At 28.0% G+C, this 17,320-nt stretch overlaps 4 protein-coding genes and 1 long non-coding RNA gene across 5 annotated transcripts; 2 read left to right on the top strand and 3 right to left on the bottom strand.

The window, feature by feature from the left end:
* Window positions 1-484: 484 nt before the first annotated feature.
* Window positions 485-2,574, top strand: LOC122527488 (1-acyl-sn-glycerol-3-phosphate acyltransferase alpha). Its single transcript, XM_043651732.1, has 4 exons — window positions 485-949; window positions 1,693-2,008; window positions 2,139-2,304; window positions 2,374-2,574. The coding sequence occupies exons 1-4, from the start codon at window positions 765-767 to the stop codon at window positions 2,523-2,525; spliced, it is 819 nt and encodes a 272-aa protein (XP_043507667.1). The 5' UTR covers window positions 485-764; the 3' UTR covers window positions 2,526-2,574.
* Window positions 2,191-4,566, bottom strand: LOC122527512. Its single transcript, XR_006306355.1, has 3 exons — window positions 4,360-4,566; window positions 4,014-4,149; window positions 2,191-2,280 (listed from the first exon to the last, which is right to left on the bottom strand). It is a non-coding gene; the product is annotated as an uncharacterized LOC122527512 (long non-coding RNA).
* A 501-nt stretch (window positions 4,567-5,067) lies between these two features.
* Window positions 5,068-6,474, bottom strand: LOC122527496 (calcyclin-binding protein). Its single transcript, XM_043651745.1, has 3 exons — window positions 6,364-6,474; window positions 6,198-6,224; window positions 5,068-5,826 (listed from the first exon to the last, which is right to left on the bottom strand). The coding sequence occupies exons 2-3, from the start codon at window positions 6,216-6,218 to the stop codon at window positions 5,161-5,163; spliced, it is 687 nt and encodes a 228-aa protein (XP_043507680.1). The 5' UTR covers window positions 6,219-6,224; window positions 6,364-6,474; the 3' UTR covers window positions 5,068-5,160.
* Window positions 6,475-6,920: 446 nt separating this feature from the next.
* LOC122527503 lies at window positions 6,921-7,891 on the top strand. Its single transcript, XM_043651757.1, has 2 exons — window positions 6,921-7,139; window positions 7,284-7,891. Exons 1-2 carry the CDS (start codon window positions 7,016-7,018, stop codon window positions 7,715-7,717), a joined length of 558 nt encoding a protein of 185 aa, XP_043507692.1. The 5' UTR covers window positions 6,921-7,015; the 3' UTR covers window positions 7,718-7,891.
* On the bottom strand, window positions 7,870-10,105 carry LOC122527482 (stress-activated map kinase-interacting protein 1). The gene is made up of 7 exons (XM_043651720.1): window positions 9,908-10,105; window positions 9,682-9,822; window positions 9,286-9,554; window positions 9,041-9,210; window positions 8,655-8,948; window positions 8,352-8,593; window positions 7,870-8,278 (listed from the first exon to the last, which is right to left on the bottom strand). The coding sequence occupies exons 1-7, from the start codon at window positions 9,978-9,980 to the stop codon at window positions 8,076-8,078; spliced, it is 1,392 nt and encodes a 463-aa protein (XP_043507655.1). The 5' UTR covers window positions 9,981-10,105; the 3' UTR covers window positions 7,870-8,075.
* Between the last annotated feature and the right edge of the window lie 7,215 nt (window positions 10,106-17,320).

Raw genomic sequence — 17,320 nt, forward strand, 5'->3', positions numbered from 1 at the left:
ATTGATATTTAAAATTTAAATAAATCATTTGTAAATTATAAAAAAAAAAAAAAATAAAACGACTATATAAAAAATGAAAATAAAATTGACGATCCTAGAGCACAATAAATTTAATATTATAAATAAGAACGTAGAAAAAATATTTAACAATAAGTTACATTTTTCAGTATTGAACTCCAATATGACGATTGGTTATTATGTATCACGTATTACTAACAATGTTTTTTTATTTCATTTGTAGATAAGTATATCTTTTGTTAAATATATGTCTTTTATGTATGTTTAAGTATTTCAGATACATTAATTATTATAAAATTTCCACATGGTATCACAGTAAAGGAAAAAATAGATTTTCTTCTGGAATCATCACATATACACAAATTGCATTGAACATAACATAAATAATTATCGTTCATTTATACGTAATATTATCTTTAAAAAGTATATGTATATTTGGGAGATGGGAGAATTTCTTGAAGGAAATAAGTACTTAAGGCATGACAAATGGCTTTTGATATCAGTATAGAGAAGTACTGAGAACAAAGTCTATGTATATACATACATATATGTGTGATATAGCATTATTCAAATTACAAAATCATATAAAAACCGATGTTTGTGGTCTATAAAAGGAGAAAAATAATATTGTACAATAATTAAAATGTTTTAGAACATCGTAAGCTAGTGCAAAAAGTGCGATATTAATTCTAGTGCGTTATAACTAAAATATTAGGTATAGAGTTCGCCCTCCGTTGTCATAAAAGATGGCACCTTCATGTTTCGAGGTGATCCTCGTTGGTTTCTTCCTTATGATACCTGTGTTGTATGAAGTGAGCAGGACTTTTCGTTACTATCTCAAGTTTTTTATCTATTATGGAGTTGTAATGGTGAATTCATTGCTCGTCCTTCCAATTATGTGCTTTCGACCGAAGAACGTGAAAAATTATTTGTTAGTAATTACACCAATTTTGAAAATATAAGCGTTGTTTATTTTATTACATTTCTTTGTTTAGATTTTTTCTTTTTCTATTTTAATTATGTTTCATTTCCTAAGTTTGATAAATTTTTGATCATCTTTGATCAAATTGAAAATAATAGGACAAATTTATTGAACGATGGTGATATGATGTATATTTCCAATACAGCGGTAATATGTATTTAAATAATTCATGAAATTCATCCTAAAAATGTCATACAGATGCGGAAATATAAATTAAAAACTAACATAACATGTAAAAGTATACAATTAAAAATTAGTTTTCATTGTTAAATACACAAAATATAATAGTATAAAAATATATATATAAATTGTAAAATTATATATAAATGTTATCATGAAATAAAAATTCAAATAGCAGATTTTCATTTAGAAAATGTATTTACTGAAATATATTTTTTAATAAGATAACTTGTAAATATTTTAACTAATATTTAAGTTTTAATTTTATTATAATTTATAATATATAATTATAATTTACGCATAATTTTAATTATTTTTTGTAATTGATTATTTATATATATTTAATTATATAATATTATGTAACAATATTATGTAATATATCATATCTTTAACCAATTAAAAACTAATCCACCATTTGTCAATAATTTTGTTATTAATATAATAGAGATAATAATAATAATAATTATTATTAATATTTTATTAATTATAAAAAGTATATAAAATAATTTTAGATTAGCATCAGCTACATGTTCCTTTTGTACTCACCTTATGGGAGTACAATGGGAATTAAGGGGGAAAGAACATTTAGAAAAAGAAAGAGCATGTATAATAGTATCAAATCATCAAAGTTCTTTAGACATAATGGGAATGTACCAAATATGGCCAATAATGCAAAAGTGCACAGTTGTAGGAAAAAAACAGATTTTTTATGCATGGCCATTTGGTTTAGCTGCTTGGTTTTGTGGATTGATATTTATAGATAAAATGCAATCAGATAAAGCCCGTTCAATTTTAAATAGTGCCATAGTCTATCTTAAAAAAGATAAGGTAATTAGATTTATATAATATAGAAATATTTGTACAATATTGTATATAATATAGATAAGGTAATTTTCAATATTATATATAATATATATATATATATTTATTTATTTATTTTTACATGCTTTTTATGTAGATTAAATTGTGGATATTTCCTGAAGGCACTAGGCGCAATACTGGCAAAATTCATCCATTTAAAAAAGGTGCCTTTCATGTTGCAATTAATGCTCAGTTACCTATATTACCAGTTGTTTTTTCTTCTTATTACTTTTTGTCTTCTAAAGAAAAGAGATTTGATGCCGGTAAGTCTTATCCATAATAATTTATTGGAATGCAAAATATTATATGATAATCTAATTGATAATCTTAAGGTCGAGTTATTATAACAACTTTACCACCAATATCAACAGAAGGACTAACATCAGCTGATATTGAAAATTTAATAGAAAGGACAAAGAATACAATGACAGAAGTTTTTCATGCCACCAGTCATGAAGTACAACAATCAAATATTTCTTCCTAGAGTAAAATAATTTTTTCATGGTAAATTGATAGAATTTTTATTTATATTTTGATTAGAATTAAGTCTCAGCTTGTAAACCAAAGACATGTTTTCCTTATTTTTATCAAATAATTATATATGTGCTATAGTTAGATAGGGTAAGTAATATTTAATTACTATTAATTTCAATTTTTATTTTTCTTTTAATTTCATTTATAAATTCAAAATTTTAATTCTGATATATATATATCAGATATATATAATATATAATATCAGGTCAATATATTTGTATTTCTTTTATACATTTATATTTACAATAATTTTATATTAATAACTTTATTTTCAACAAATTTTTTAACTATTTATAAATGTAAATTATATTTAAACAAAATTTTATACATGTATGAAAATAAATATTAATTTTCTTTTACTTGGAAAAAATAACAAAATATAGAAATGAATATATGCTTTAATATAAAAATAATTTTAATTTCATAAGTAGTTTAATTAGATACAGTAATTATTTACAAAATAATATTAAATTCAAATTTTACATGTGTTTATGAAATTGCATACAACATTTTATCTATGAAATTTTATAAAAATATTCAAGTATCCTATATTTTTATCGATTCATATGCAATGACGCAAAAAATTTGTATGTGTGTGCGTGTGTGTTTGTGTGTATGAATAAGTACAATTATTTCTTTGTATTTCTATTTTATACTTTAAAAGTATAAAATTTTCATGAATTATTATTAACTGAAAGAATTTTATAAAATAATGTTTTCTTTACAAAAGTATGTAATAATTGAAGCGTATAAAACTACAAATATGACATGGAAAAGTGTTTTATTACTATTATAGAAATACTCAGATATTATATAATTTTTTTTATAATATTAAATATATTCATATTTAAATATATTAATATTAAATATATTCATATTTAAATATATTAATATTAAATATATTCATATTTAAATATATTAATATTAAATATATTCATATTTAAATATATTAATATTAAATATATTCATATTTAAATATATTAATATTAAATATATTCATATTTAAATATATTAATATTAAATATATTCATATTTACAAAAAATTAATATTAGTTTCAATTCAATATATTAATATTAGCTTTTTCTAAAAATTATGTATTTCTATGACTCAAAAATAAGTAAATAAAGATTTGTTAACAATGCCTATAATACTTCATAAAATGAATTATACTGAGTTTTTTAATTTTAAATTAAACATATTATATAATTATGTTGTCTATAAATTTAGTCTTTAACTTGAGAAATATAAATGTATAAAAGGTAACAAAAATATTTAGGATGTAAATAAATAAAACAGGCATGTATGTGTCTTATTTTTGACAGTACTACTATAATTTATATGTTAAAAAAGCATTAATGTTTATGAAATTGATTTTAAAAAGAAATTATATACATATGTATGTGCTATGTACAAATCAACATGTTAAATATAACTTACATATTGCAGAAAATGGTTTCTTCATTTCATCAATTTAATGTATATTAATGTACATTTTTACAAGTTGTACAATTTTTATGCATATATCACAAAATAATTTTTTCTTGTTCATTTCACATTCTTGCAATTCAATTTACTGTTAAATAAAAAGGTGAACCTTATAACCTTCTTTATAATTCAAGAATTATAACCTTAATTTATAATTACTTCTAAATCATTGTCTATATACTACTAATGAATGAATTACTAGGTCATAAACAGAAATTACTTATTACATATAAAATAAAACTTTAACAACAAAATAACAGTAAAACTAATTTTTCTACGAATTTCTGAATTTAACAACCTTTTTTAAACTCGGAAACATCGCTGTATATATTCCTTGTATATAATGTGCATTTTTGTAACGAGCAGCAAATTTTCACACGACAAAAATTATCTTCATAAAAAAACTATCGCTTCTCATTAATTATCGATACTTGATAGTAAACAAATCAATGTGTTTTTCTTAGTTTTTAATATTCGTCATCTTTATAAATTCTTATTTCTACAGTATTATTAAATTTGACTTGTGTAATATAGTAAAATTTCAAAATTTTTTTAAATTTATAAAATTATTGTATATGAAAAGCTTCAATTACAACAGTAATTTAAAAATATAGGAAACGGTAAATTATAGATGTATCATTTTATGCATTTGCCGTTTACATGAAAGTAATTGAGTAATTACAAGATATTTTTATAATTTTTCTTTATTGTAAGCAGCTATGATGATATAATAATAATTAATTGACTTATATTGTATAAATAAAGAATAAAAGTAATATAAAATTATAATTATTATTACAAAAAAGCAAAATATATTAATTTTTATAATTGAAATAATTAGACCTTTTATTTGATTTAAAAAACATTATTTTAAGAACACTTACATAATAGATTTGACAACATAATTTTTTTTATAAAATTAATGAGTGCTTAAACTTGTAATATATGTAAAACATACACTTAATACCTTTACATCTTAACATTTTATATTATTTACATTGTACGTTAATAATCCACGAAATAATAAACTTACATTGTAAAATTAATGTTTTACAATAATAACCTACAAAATAATAAACTTACATTTGTAAACATGTAATTAAGAATAATCTGTTATTCCTGCTGCTTTTTTTTCTTGAGTCTCTGTCCACGCTTTGGCTATTGTCTTTTTTATTTCATCATCTCCTTCTTGGTACATTTTTTTCATTAAATTCATCAAACTGGTACCAGGATCATTATCTTCACTCATATCTGGAACTGAAGATGTTTTTGATTCTTTGATTCTTTTTTCTACACTTGTTACATGCGACCAATATTTGGGAACTTTTTTGGCAAGAGATATTATCACCATATCAACTTTGATTTTGACATTGCTTTTATCTGAATCAATATCTTCACATAAATTATTAATTGTTAAGCTATAATTTTTATTATTTAATCCAAGAACATGTAGATCAAAAGATTTCTCAGTAAAGTTGCAAGTTACAGCTTCCTTAGGCAATTGATGTACATCTTTCAGTGTGACATATAATTTCATTGTTGTAGTTGTTTGATCCCAACCATAATTATTAAGTTTAACTTCATAATACTTTTGAGAAGAGTTAGACACTACGTTAGTTGGATTTATTTGAGGTATTTTATTTTCTTCAATCAATTTTGTTAATTCTGTTTGCAATTTCCTAATTTCAAGACTAAGAACATCTTTGCTTTTTTGGCGATTTGCTTGTCGAAGTAGATTATTAAATTCTTCAATATCTAATTTTAACTGTAAAACAAAATAGTTGTTTGTTAAATTTTAATAAAGTTTATTTGAGCAATTTTATTTATAACAATCATTGTTAATCACATAAAAAAATTTACAAAATTAATTACAATATATTTTTTACAGATAATTCTAATATTTTTTATTTTAATATAAAAAAAATAGATTAAAAATTGAACACTTTAAAGTATTAGAACTGAATATTAAAACTAACATTACAGATTAAATACATTAAAACAGTAGAATGTTAAATTCTAATTTTAACGTATTAATAGTTACATACATATATGATATTTTGTTAAATAAGTACACTATATTTTTTGTTATTAATAATATAAATGATAATTTAAAAAATTAAACATTTGTTTGCTTACCTCGTCAGCCTTTGTCGACATTGCTTTCTTCAAAATTAATATAAGTAAGATTTTTAAATATTAATCGTAAGAGAAAAGAAATTCAGCACTCACAATTTTCCTTTGAATGCTGATCATAAAATTCAAGATTTTTTGAATGTAAGCTTATTAAATGTATTTTACTCACGTTCAATTCGTCTCGACTGTTAAAAACCGACTGCACACTGCAAACATTATACAAACTCTGAGTTGACTGCACACTCTATAGAAATTTCTAGAGTATTCAAAATGTTTCCATAATGTTGTAGATAAATATTTACTATCTTGAATCACAGATATTATTTAAAGAAAAATAAAATTGTAAAATATTTTTGGAAGCTTTTATTAAAATTAAAAATTTTTCACGCACAAAGCATGAATTTAATGTTACATGGTATTTGTACTTAGTATTTTAAATTTTTGAAGAAAAAGTAAGATATTTGTGTCCATTTGTTTTTTAATATTAAAATATAAATTAAATTGATTTTCTGATAAATTGTAATAAATATTAATTGATTAATTTTTTTTCCAACTTATTCATAAAAATTATATTTAAAATAATACTGTTACATTATGAGAAGATATTGTTAAATATTGTAAAAAATTATATGAAAATATTTTTATAGAACATTACAATAATAAAATGACAAATTAGAACTTTGTTATCTTATCGCATTTACATATTAATGGTACAGTATGTCATATTCAATACTGCTTCGTGATTGGCTTATTTAAAATTGAACCGAATCTTTGTTGAAGTATAAACTATTTTTTTATGGGAATTATATGTAATAGATAGAATGGATAATTCTCATTTTATGGATGCATTGCATTTAGAAAATGATTTAAAATATACAAAATCTGTTCATAAACGGCGCTCTTCTGTTTTTCAAAGTCGTACAATTGCATTTGACGAACATGAAGGTTAGTTAATTTACGATTTTATTTTTCCATAATATCTAAATAATGTTTATGATATATCGTTTCAGTCAAATTTTGTATAATGTAAAATTATTAGAAAAATGAATTTTTATTTAATATTTATTAAATTATGTTTTATAATTAAAGATATACAGTGTGCAGAAGGTGCTAAAGATGCTGACGATAATGAAAGAATAAAATGTGTATCTGAAATATCGCAAGAAAAACCTTTTAATTTAGAAAAATATATAATTAATTTAAGAAATGAAAGAAAAGAATGGATAAATACATTAAAGCAGAGAAAGATACAACGAAAAAATCTTGCAAATCAAAAATTACATTTAGAGAATCAAGGAAAATCTTTAGATTTTAATATTTTAGCAGAATTTGAGAAAACTTTTGTTAGAGCTCAACCAAACTATCAACATATTTATAGAAATTATAAAGAATTATCAGATATGATTAAAAAGATATCGACGTTGCGTAATTTAACTTATAAGTTAAATCAAAGATTTATTTTGCAAATGGAAAAAAGACTAAATAAGGTTACAGACAAAATTATTGAGACATCAAGGTCATAACAAATATTGCACATATATTATAGATAAAACAATGTACAATTATTTTACTACAGTAGATATTAAAATAAATATAATTACATATGAAATGAACAAATATTTGGTTATATACAAAATAAATATATACATTACATGTACATATATTTACATTCTAAGGAAAAATAAATATCTAGTTAAGTAAAAATATTGTGTACTATTTAATGTTCAAAAGCTTTATCCTGATATGAGAAATTGATAGTGCAACTACTAAAATGATAGGATTATACTTGTATTGAAGTAAATATTTGTTTCAATTATTATCTCATTGGTACAATTAATGTTTTAAATAATTTAAAATAGAATATAGAAACCAATAGAGCTGTCATCTATGCAAATGAAAACTTTTTCGTCTTGCTGCTTTTCTTTCTTTCTGAGATAGATATTCCTTTCTTGATATACTATTATGTAGTTCCAATATATGGTTTATTTTTCTGACAATTTCTTCAGCTGTCATTGAATCAGCTTCAAATTCATGATTTTTAAATGATGCAGACTGATGTAAAGAATGCATTTGTCCAGATGGTACTGTATAAAAAAAATTTTTTAAAATTTTTGGATAACTTTTTTATGTTATATAAAATATCTGAATTAGACTAACCTAAAATATTTTCAGAAGTAGAAGAATGTGGTGTATAAACTAATGTAAAAATTGTTTTTGATCCCTTAGTTTCTGTTACTTCACACCAGGCAATATTGTCTATTTGATAACTAACAGCTCTTTGCCGATTCCAAAAACGACCTGCACCTTTTCCAGTTATTATTGGATTAATTTCAATTTTTTCACCAGATATTCCTAGATAGATTTCAGTCTTTGCTCTGACTTTACTAATTATGTATACCCTGTATAGAATGTTACATATTAATTATAAGTTTTCTTATGAATTTAATAAATAAAAAATACCTGTATGACTGATACAATGGAGCTTCCATAGCAGTCGTATGTCCTTCCATTTTTGCTAAATCTTCAGCAACTTCTTGTTCTTCGTTTTGACCTTCTAGAAAATCGTCTTCGTTCGTTAATTCTACCCAGCTAAACATGTTGTGTCGCGCTCTATCGCTGGGTTTCATTTCTGCAAGACCTAACGTTGTAAATTCAAATTTAGATATTATTTCCCTAGGATCTAAGCAAGGTAAATCCCAGTCAACTTCTCCATCATCTTCAGTAAAATATAAGCCATATCTTGTGATATCATCTCTGAAAATAATAAAGTATCAATGTATTTTTTATTAACAATAGATTAGTTAAATATAAATTAAAACTTGTAAGAAATTCTTTAGAATAATTACTTTAGAGGATGATCTGGATGTTCATTTGCATATTTGTAGCAAATTAATCCAATAAATTCTAAAACTTTTGCTGTAGCAAGTACAATTATATGAAGGGGATACATTCTTTGTTTTTTAGGTAACATACACATAAATATTCTATATTTTCTTATAGGAATATCTACTTGTGCCTGTAACAAAATTAATATAAATAGTATTATTATTATTAATTAATTACAAAATTTATAAAATTTATTGATACATACACTGCCATCATATTTAGCATATTCTATAAATGGATTTTGTGGAACATTTGGGCATTTTTCAAGTTGTTCAGACAGAAGAGAATATTTTTTAACTTGGCCAGTCTTTTTACGAAAATCCTTTCTTTGAAATAATTCTGATTGTTGAGTAACAGGTACAACAGAATCATTTTTCCACTTTACACTGACTTTAGCAGCCTTTTCTCTTTCAAGATCCATTTTCTCTAATCTTTGAGCAGTGTTAGTACGTTCCCTATGACTGTATTCCATATCTATATCAATATTAAAATCACAGATCTAAAGCATATATATTTATTCCAATTGATTTTTATATAATTCTTCTAGTCATAAATATTATTATTTATAGAAAAAACTTTTATATTATTTTGTTAAATTTACCCATTTGTATATCATAAGATTCTGCAAGAGCATCCAGATCTTCATCATCGCTTTCTTCCATGCCAGGATAACATTGTAACATACCATTAGATTTTAGTTGTTTAGGAATATCTTCCCCAAGCATTACCATTTCGCATTGACCTTTGGGAAATATTACAGAAATAAGTTTGATTTGTACATTCTTTGTACAATCTAAAATTTAACCTAAATAAAATTTGATTTGTACCTGTGTTGTCGGTTGATAAAAAACTATCCCTGATGTGTGATAAGAGCCAATGTTCATTATCGTAAAACGCCATTTGTTTATTTTAATTATTTTTAAATTACAAAAATTTATTTCAAAAATTTCGTTTCACCGTTCTCTAAATGATTTCTATTCGCTTTGTATGTGTAAACGGATTTTAAGGAAATGCCGATAGGTGACAGCACTTTTGTCTGTAAATACGGAAATAAGGACATCGATGAAATTATAAATCATTCATTCTTATATATTGTAAGATAGTTAATTAGAATAATGATTTTGAGCAATCTTTGTGATACAAAAATTTTTATCGAACGTAAAGAAGATTATTTTGAGAAATAAAATCATTTAGATATAAGAAAACGTTATTTTATTATATTACGTATACAAATTAAATATATTAAATTAATTAAATTTGTGAAATTTACTATTAAGATTTATTTTATTACAACATATTTATTTGATGTAGGTTTAAAAAATAAAAATACACTCTGTTAAATTAATTGTCTTATACATATATATATATATTAAATAGATGAAAATATTACCAAAAGGAGTTTTTTATTTTTTTATTTTGTTAGACCGTTAGACATATATATATTTCTGAAATACGTATGCAGTGATTGTAATTAGGTAAAGATTACAACATTAATAAAATGATGAAATATGTAATTTTATATTGTAATGTGTTTTTTTGTATTGTGTTGTACCAGAGTGATATAATAATAATCTTATTTTAACTGCAATTCCATATGAATGCATCAAATTTTCAAACTCAACTTTTTCGAAAATAAAGTCTCAAAATTTTATACTATATTTTTTTCTATGAGAAATTATCCTGTGCCTGCTTATACATATTATTTCAATATATCGTGTATAATTTTAAAACGTTTTGTTGATATATAGATGCTTATGCATTTTTTCGCGGTGACGGCCAATTTTAAGGTAATACAGTATGTAATATAGTACATTTCAGTTTATTTAGCACTTAAGTTTATAATTTCAATTTATTTAGTTAGGCTCGGTCATTTCCGAGTCATCCAAAAAATCTGATTATTCAGAATTAATTACTTTTATTTAATTATTTTTATTTGTATTTATTATAATTATTATTTTTTATTATATATAATATTATTATACCTATTATTTTTTATATTATTTATTATAATATTATAATAATAATTATTTTTTATTATATAATATTATTTAATGTAATGTTATATAAATAAGAAATAGTTTTTCTTCAGGAGAGCTGTAAAGTCTTATACTTGCATCTGTGCTAGTTATTGATGATTTTAGAATCATAAAAATTTTTGTTGAATGAAAAAAAAAAATTATATAAAATTCTAGCAGCGTTCTTGTAATGAGGAATGCGCTCAATACAATTTCTGTGTTTAGAAAGTAATTTTATAATTATAATAGTTACCAAGTTTAATTGTTTCTCGACCAAGTCAACAGCGACTTGATAGTATGTAACGAGTTTTAAAAGAATAGCCACAGTACGAAATTTCGCATTCTGACTGCTTTGAGCTTAACATACACATTATGAAATAGAAGAGTAAACAAAGAAAGGACTCTGTACTCTTCTTCCACTAAAATATTTAACGAGCCATGCGACGAGAATAGGTGCTAACGCTAACTTCCTTTTTCCCCTTTGGCTGATCTTTCTTCAAAACAAATGAGGATGTCGATGTCTTGCAGTATGTATAGATAGAAGAAATCATTATGCCAAATCGTCATAATTGTCTACCGTTATAAGGAAATATATATAGTCTTCAAAAATAGTATCCAAGTTCAATCATTTTCACTGTATACCGAATAATATCATCTGCGATTTTACATGGGTGTAAGCTGATTGTTGAACATTGCAGAACATTTAGTACCACAGTTCTATCCCGTACAGGGCAGTACAGACATGTGAGTGCGCTAGTTAAGCGAAGAAATCGTGCAACATCGCGTGCAGCTTTTTGAGCATGAAAATTTTGAACGTGAAGAAAAGCATTGATTGATCAATTTAAAAGGCCTATGCTAGTTGTTTTTGCGTATTTGCTCATCTCGTATTTGCGAGATGGCCGCATACAGCCAGACCAGAAATTTGGCAACTTTTGCTTTGCCAAGCTGGCCAAAATGCGTGCCTTGAAGCTTGATGTCCCAAACGAGTATTTTAAAAATGTTGTTATTGATGGAGGAATATTGTATCGGTGATAAAGTGATCGAAACGGACAATTTGTTTGAACTAATATGACGGTGTTAACGTACGCTGCACTAAGAGAGATGGGGTCAATGCCATCGATAATCTTGGCGGGAAGATCTGTGTCGGCGCATCTTATCATACGTCCATAGTTGCAATTCTGGGATTGTCGTGATCGGGCGTGAAAACTCGATTGAAGGAGAAGTTACTGTTCCAAGAGAAGAAGACGGTCTATTTCAACTGCAAATGGGACGATCGCATTGTTCACTAAGCCGCAAAACACTTGCCTTGTGCAAAGAGGAAGAACACATTCGAAGAAAAGAAAGGTTTGCAGGCGTCTAGAGGCGTCATGACGTAGGTGGTTCTGCATGCGACGCTTTTTCAGATTTGCAGATTGTGCCACGATGACGAAAAATACGTTCGTGAAGAAGTACGCGTACCTGAATTGCACGTATTACAAGTGCGTTAATGAGGAATTACCACATCGAGAAAATGCTGTCTTCCATATTGATCATATTGAATCATTTGAAAGAAGTAGAAAAGGAAACTCTTATCTAGTTGTCATCGTAGATGTCCTCGCGAAATTCACGGTAATCGAACCAATAAAAATCGCTTATAGATTTAATATACCTGCTTGGCGTATTACTACCGCATTATCAACAACAGGGAAACAGTCTTCGCAGTTTCAAGCATTTTACAGAATATGTATAAGGAATTCGCTATGTAATTAATGCCGTATCCATCTTTCGAGCTAATGGACAATACGAATGATACAATTGCACAATTGTCGCGTCCTGGGCGTCATAAATGAATAATGGAATGATGAGATGAAATGGGTGTAGAGCGTTTTTAATACAACGCGTAATAAGAATATCAGAACGACGTTGATTAACCTTGAATTAACGTTGAAAAACCTTGATTGGGCGCAAGACACGATGTTTAATAGAGAGGTGGATTTTGCAGGAGATGCAGAGCGAGATTGAGCACATGGATTTGTGTGAACTCTGCGAAAAGATTTTGAACCATGTCACAGAAGATCAAAGAAAGCAGAAGAAACGATGTGATCGATATAGATGAACGATGAAGAAATTCTAAGAAGGAGACGTTGCGTCATCATGATTGCAATCATCATTGATCAGCCAATGAATAGTAAGAAGCTTGACTTGCGATTTAAAAGACAGCTCCGAATTATTGCAATTTTGTGTAATGATTGATATAAAGTCGAAAGAGATCATCGAATGAAGACAATCATCATGATCGATAGCCTGAAGCTATGAATAGCAGTCTAGAGGAGACAGACAGACAGACACACTCTGACTAACACTGTAAAAATCGAATTCATTTTACAGGAATTTGGAATCTTACAGATGTAAAAGAGACGGCAGAATAGTTAGAGAATGGTTAGCACTATCGTTGACCACGCATCTGTGGCTGAATGGATATACGACACGCTTCACTTATTCTGGAGAATGACTTTGGACTACAACAACGATGAGAATAATCACGTTGTTGAGAAGTGGTAGCTATTGTGTCGACGACGGAGTTGCAGCATGATATAGACGCGAGATAGAGTTCTGGTAAGAATGATAGCAGAATGACTCGTCATTCTTGAAATAGGTTTTGACTTCAACGTGTGCAACGCGCGACGAGGGTTATGATGTTATTCAGCCGTTGTATTGATGATGGCAACAATTCGTCACAGCACAATGTAGGATGTAGATGTTGAAGTTATGAGCAGAAGCTAGTCTGACAGGACAGTGCTTGTGTCGTCGTGGAGGTGGCGAGAGAAGCTCGTCGGCACGACAACTAGTTGGTTATCACGGCAGAAGGAAGTTTGCATTTGAGTGGTTCTTGTCGAGGACAGAAGTGGCGTCGAACGCCAAGGAACGTCAGTAGCGTGTATCTGTAGCACTCGTGTTCGGCGAAGGAACGCAACAGCTTAGGAAGACCGGTATCTATACATATCGCGGAACTCTGACACCGGATACGGGCATAACCTCCTTTGAAATCGGGTGCAGACTTACCCGAGAGAATACTGACAATTCTATCGCCGAATTGGGCGAGTTGGCTATGCGTTCTGGGAGCGCATAAATTTGCTGTCACCTAGGGGAAGAAATTGCCAAGCACGCTGCTTATTTTTGAATTAATTAAGAATTGAATTTAAAGTAGTTAATGAGACTGATGTGCGCTTTTCCTTTTATTTTAGAGGTCATTATAAGGAATGCTCGAAGACGCGAAAAACTGCAGGAATACTTGGTATGAATACTTACATATTATAGACCAGTCACTGGCGATCAGAGTGAATGACCACTAGATTCAGGAGAATATACGGAATCTTACGCACTTAGCTGTGATCAGCAATTGTAATTAGCACTGAAATTATTATAATGTAAATGCTGATACATATATTTATAATTTGCACATAGAACTATTTTATCATTTCATTTTTATATTCAATGTAATTTCAACAGAATATAAGACATGAAATTAGAAATATGTTTAAATTCAAGTTTATCCTTAAGAAGACGCTTTATAGACATAGACAGATTTCAGAATCAAAGTAACAATTTTGAACTTTTATTACTTTTGTATTTTCAAAAATATGCCTTGATGAATGAATTGCCTAAGAATATTTCTATCAATATTTTATTTTAGTCTGTTATTATTCGTTGAGCTTTATATTTTTTAGTTTCTTTTCATATATATATTTATATTTATTTATTATTATTATTATTTTTAAATCAATTATTTTATGTCGCATCAACTTCATAGATTATTAGCGACAACAGAAGAAGGAATTTTTTATATGTTATAGATCTTGGTGTTTCAGATATTGTAGGAGGCTTGATGTTCCACTGTCCATTAGGTTGTCTTTTAGTTGTTTTCTTAGCAGTAGGTATACTTCCCATTGTAATATGAGGTGGTCTATTGTTAAGGTCGTCTTGCACCGTTCGCAGAGTGGTTGGTTTTCTTTGGTGAGTATGTATTTGTGTGTTATTTTCGTATGTCCGATTATTATTCTTGATATTACGACTTACTTGGTCATGTCTTTTTAGAGTAGGTGGTATTACGTTCTTGTAGAAGTCATTTTTGATGGTTAGCAGTCGTGGTTTCACTAAGGTTTTCCATTCGTTGTTCCAATGGTGTTTGATTTTTTGCTTTAGGTGGACAAGAGAATTGAGTGGTAGGTTTGGGTTGCGGTAGGAGATTGTCAAATTTGCTGCTTCCTTAGCAGCTTTGTCCTTTCTCTCGTTCATTTCAATTCCTGTATGGGATGAGACCACTGTAATTGAGTTTTATTGATTCGATGTAGGCGTTTTGGCATTTGTGGATGTTTGTATTGTTTGGCTATTGGAATTGAGGCGATAGCATTTGTGGAGTCACTGAAGATGGCGAATTTTCTATTGTGGTATTTAGATGTGGTTTCGAGAGCATGTTTTAGTGCGTTAAGTTTGGCGGTCAGGATGGACATGTCTTGGTGGAGCTTGAGTTTTGTGGTTGAATGTTCGAAGACAATCGAGTAATCAATACTGTTTTGGGTTTTTGAGCCATCTGTATAGATATGTATATGGTCTTGGTATCTCTGGGATAGCTCCCAGAACAGGGATTTAAGTGTGTTGGTTTGTTTTTTGTCATGTTTGCGTAAATTGGTGTTGGTTGTGATTATAGAGACAGTCCACGGCGGAAAACTGGGTATATTTCTTGGGGTTGCCAAGATGACCTTGGTGTTGAGATCGTGTTCATATTGAGAAATTCTATTATAGAATGGGAGTGCGGTTTTCTTCATCGAGTGTGTGGTGGTAGCTGCGTTCTATCGAAAGGTTGTTTAAGAATACAGGGTTCTGAAGGGTGCTAGAGATTTTAGCAGCGAACTTGATGCTTAGATGCATTCTTCTGATTTTTAGAGGAAAAAATCCTTCCGTTGCTTCGCTTAGGATGTCAATAATTGGGCTGGTTCGGAATGCTCCCACTGCTATCCTAATTGCATGGTGGTGTATAGGGTCGAATTTTTTGAGGGTTTGATGGCTTGCAGAGTTGTACACGATATATCCATAGTCTATCTTCTCTAGTTCTTATTATTGTTCTGTATGTTAGTAGCAGAGTGTTCATATTTACATCCCAGTTGTTTGCTGCAATTGTTTTTAGGATGTTGAGACGTTGGTAGCATTCTGATCTAAGTTTGTTTATGTGCGGTTTCCACGGGAATCGAAAGTTAGGCCTAGTAGCTTGATTGTAAATGTCTCTTTTAGTTCTTGTCCGTTGAGGCTTAGATGAATGTTGGTGTGGTCTACGTTTGCTGAACATTATCACTATCGATTTAGAGCTCGAGAACTTGAATCCAGTATTTAGTGACCACTTTTGGAGGTTGTTTAGACTATTCTGTAGTAAAGTTTGGGCGGTGAGTGGGTGTCTTTCTCTGCATATGATAGTGAGGTCATCAGCGAATAAGAATTCTTTGACTGGGTTAGATAGGTTTGTCATCACATCATTTATAACTATGAGAAATAGGATCCTTGTGGTACGCTGTTTTCTATGATTCTTGATGAAGAGAGATGATTTGCGATTCTAACTTGGATGGTCCTTGTATGGAGGAAGTTTTTTGATGAAGTTGAAGATGTTGTTTTTGATTCTGTGCATTTGTAGGATTTTTAGAATTCGGTATCTCCATACCATATCGTATGCCTTTTCTATATCAAGACATACAGCGGTTAGTTGTTGTTGGTTGACAAAGGCTTCCTGTATCTCGGTTTCTAGGTTGATTAAGTGATCGTAGGTGGAATGGAATTGCCGAAAGCCGTTTTGGAATTTGGTGATCAAGTGATGCTTTTCGAGGTACCACCATAGGCGATGGTTTACTATCTTTTTCATTAGCTTACACATTGTGTTCGTCAATGAAATTGGTCGGTTTCTATTGGGATCTATGGGATTTTTATCTGGTTTTAGGATAGGAATTATTATTGCTTTGTTCCATATTTCTGGAAAGACATTGTGATGCAATTGAATATTGAGAGTAGATAGTTTATAGCGTTTTGTCGCAATTTGATAAGGAGAAGTTTTAGAATGCCGTCGGATCTAGGGCTGGTATTACCATTATCTACTTAAGGCGTACATTAGTTCTTGGGCGAAGATAGGTTCGTAATGACTGTGAGTTATTATCAGTATTTGGCAATAATGGTGGTTTGGCCTCGGTTTCTAGTTTGTACTTC

This window comes from Frieseomelitta varia, unplaced genomic scaffold (genome assembly GCF_011392965.1).
Source record: "Frieseomelitta varia isolate USP_RPSP 00005682 unplaced genomic scaffold, Fvar_1.2 scaffold_1026, whole genome shotgun sequence".
Taxonomy (NCBI): Eukaryota; Metazoa; Arthropoda; class Insecta; order Hymenoptera; family Apidae; genus Frieseomelitta; species Frieseomelitta varia.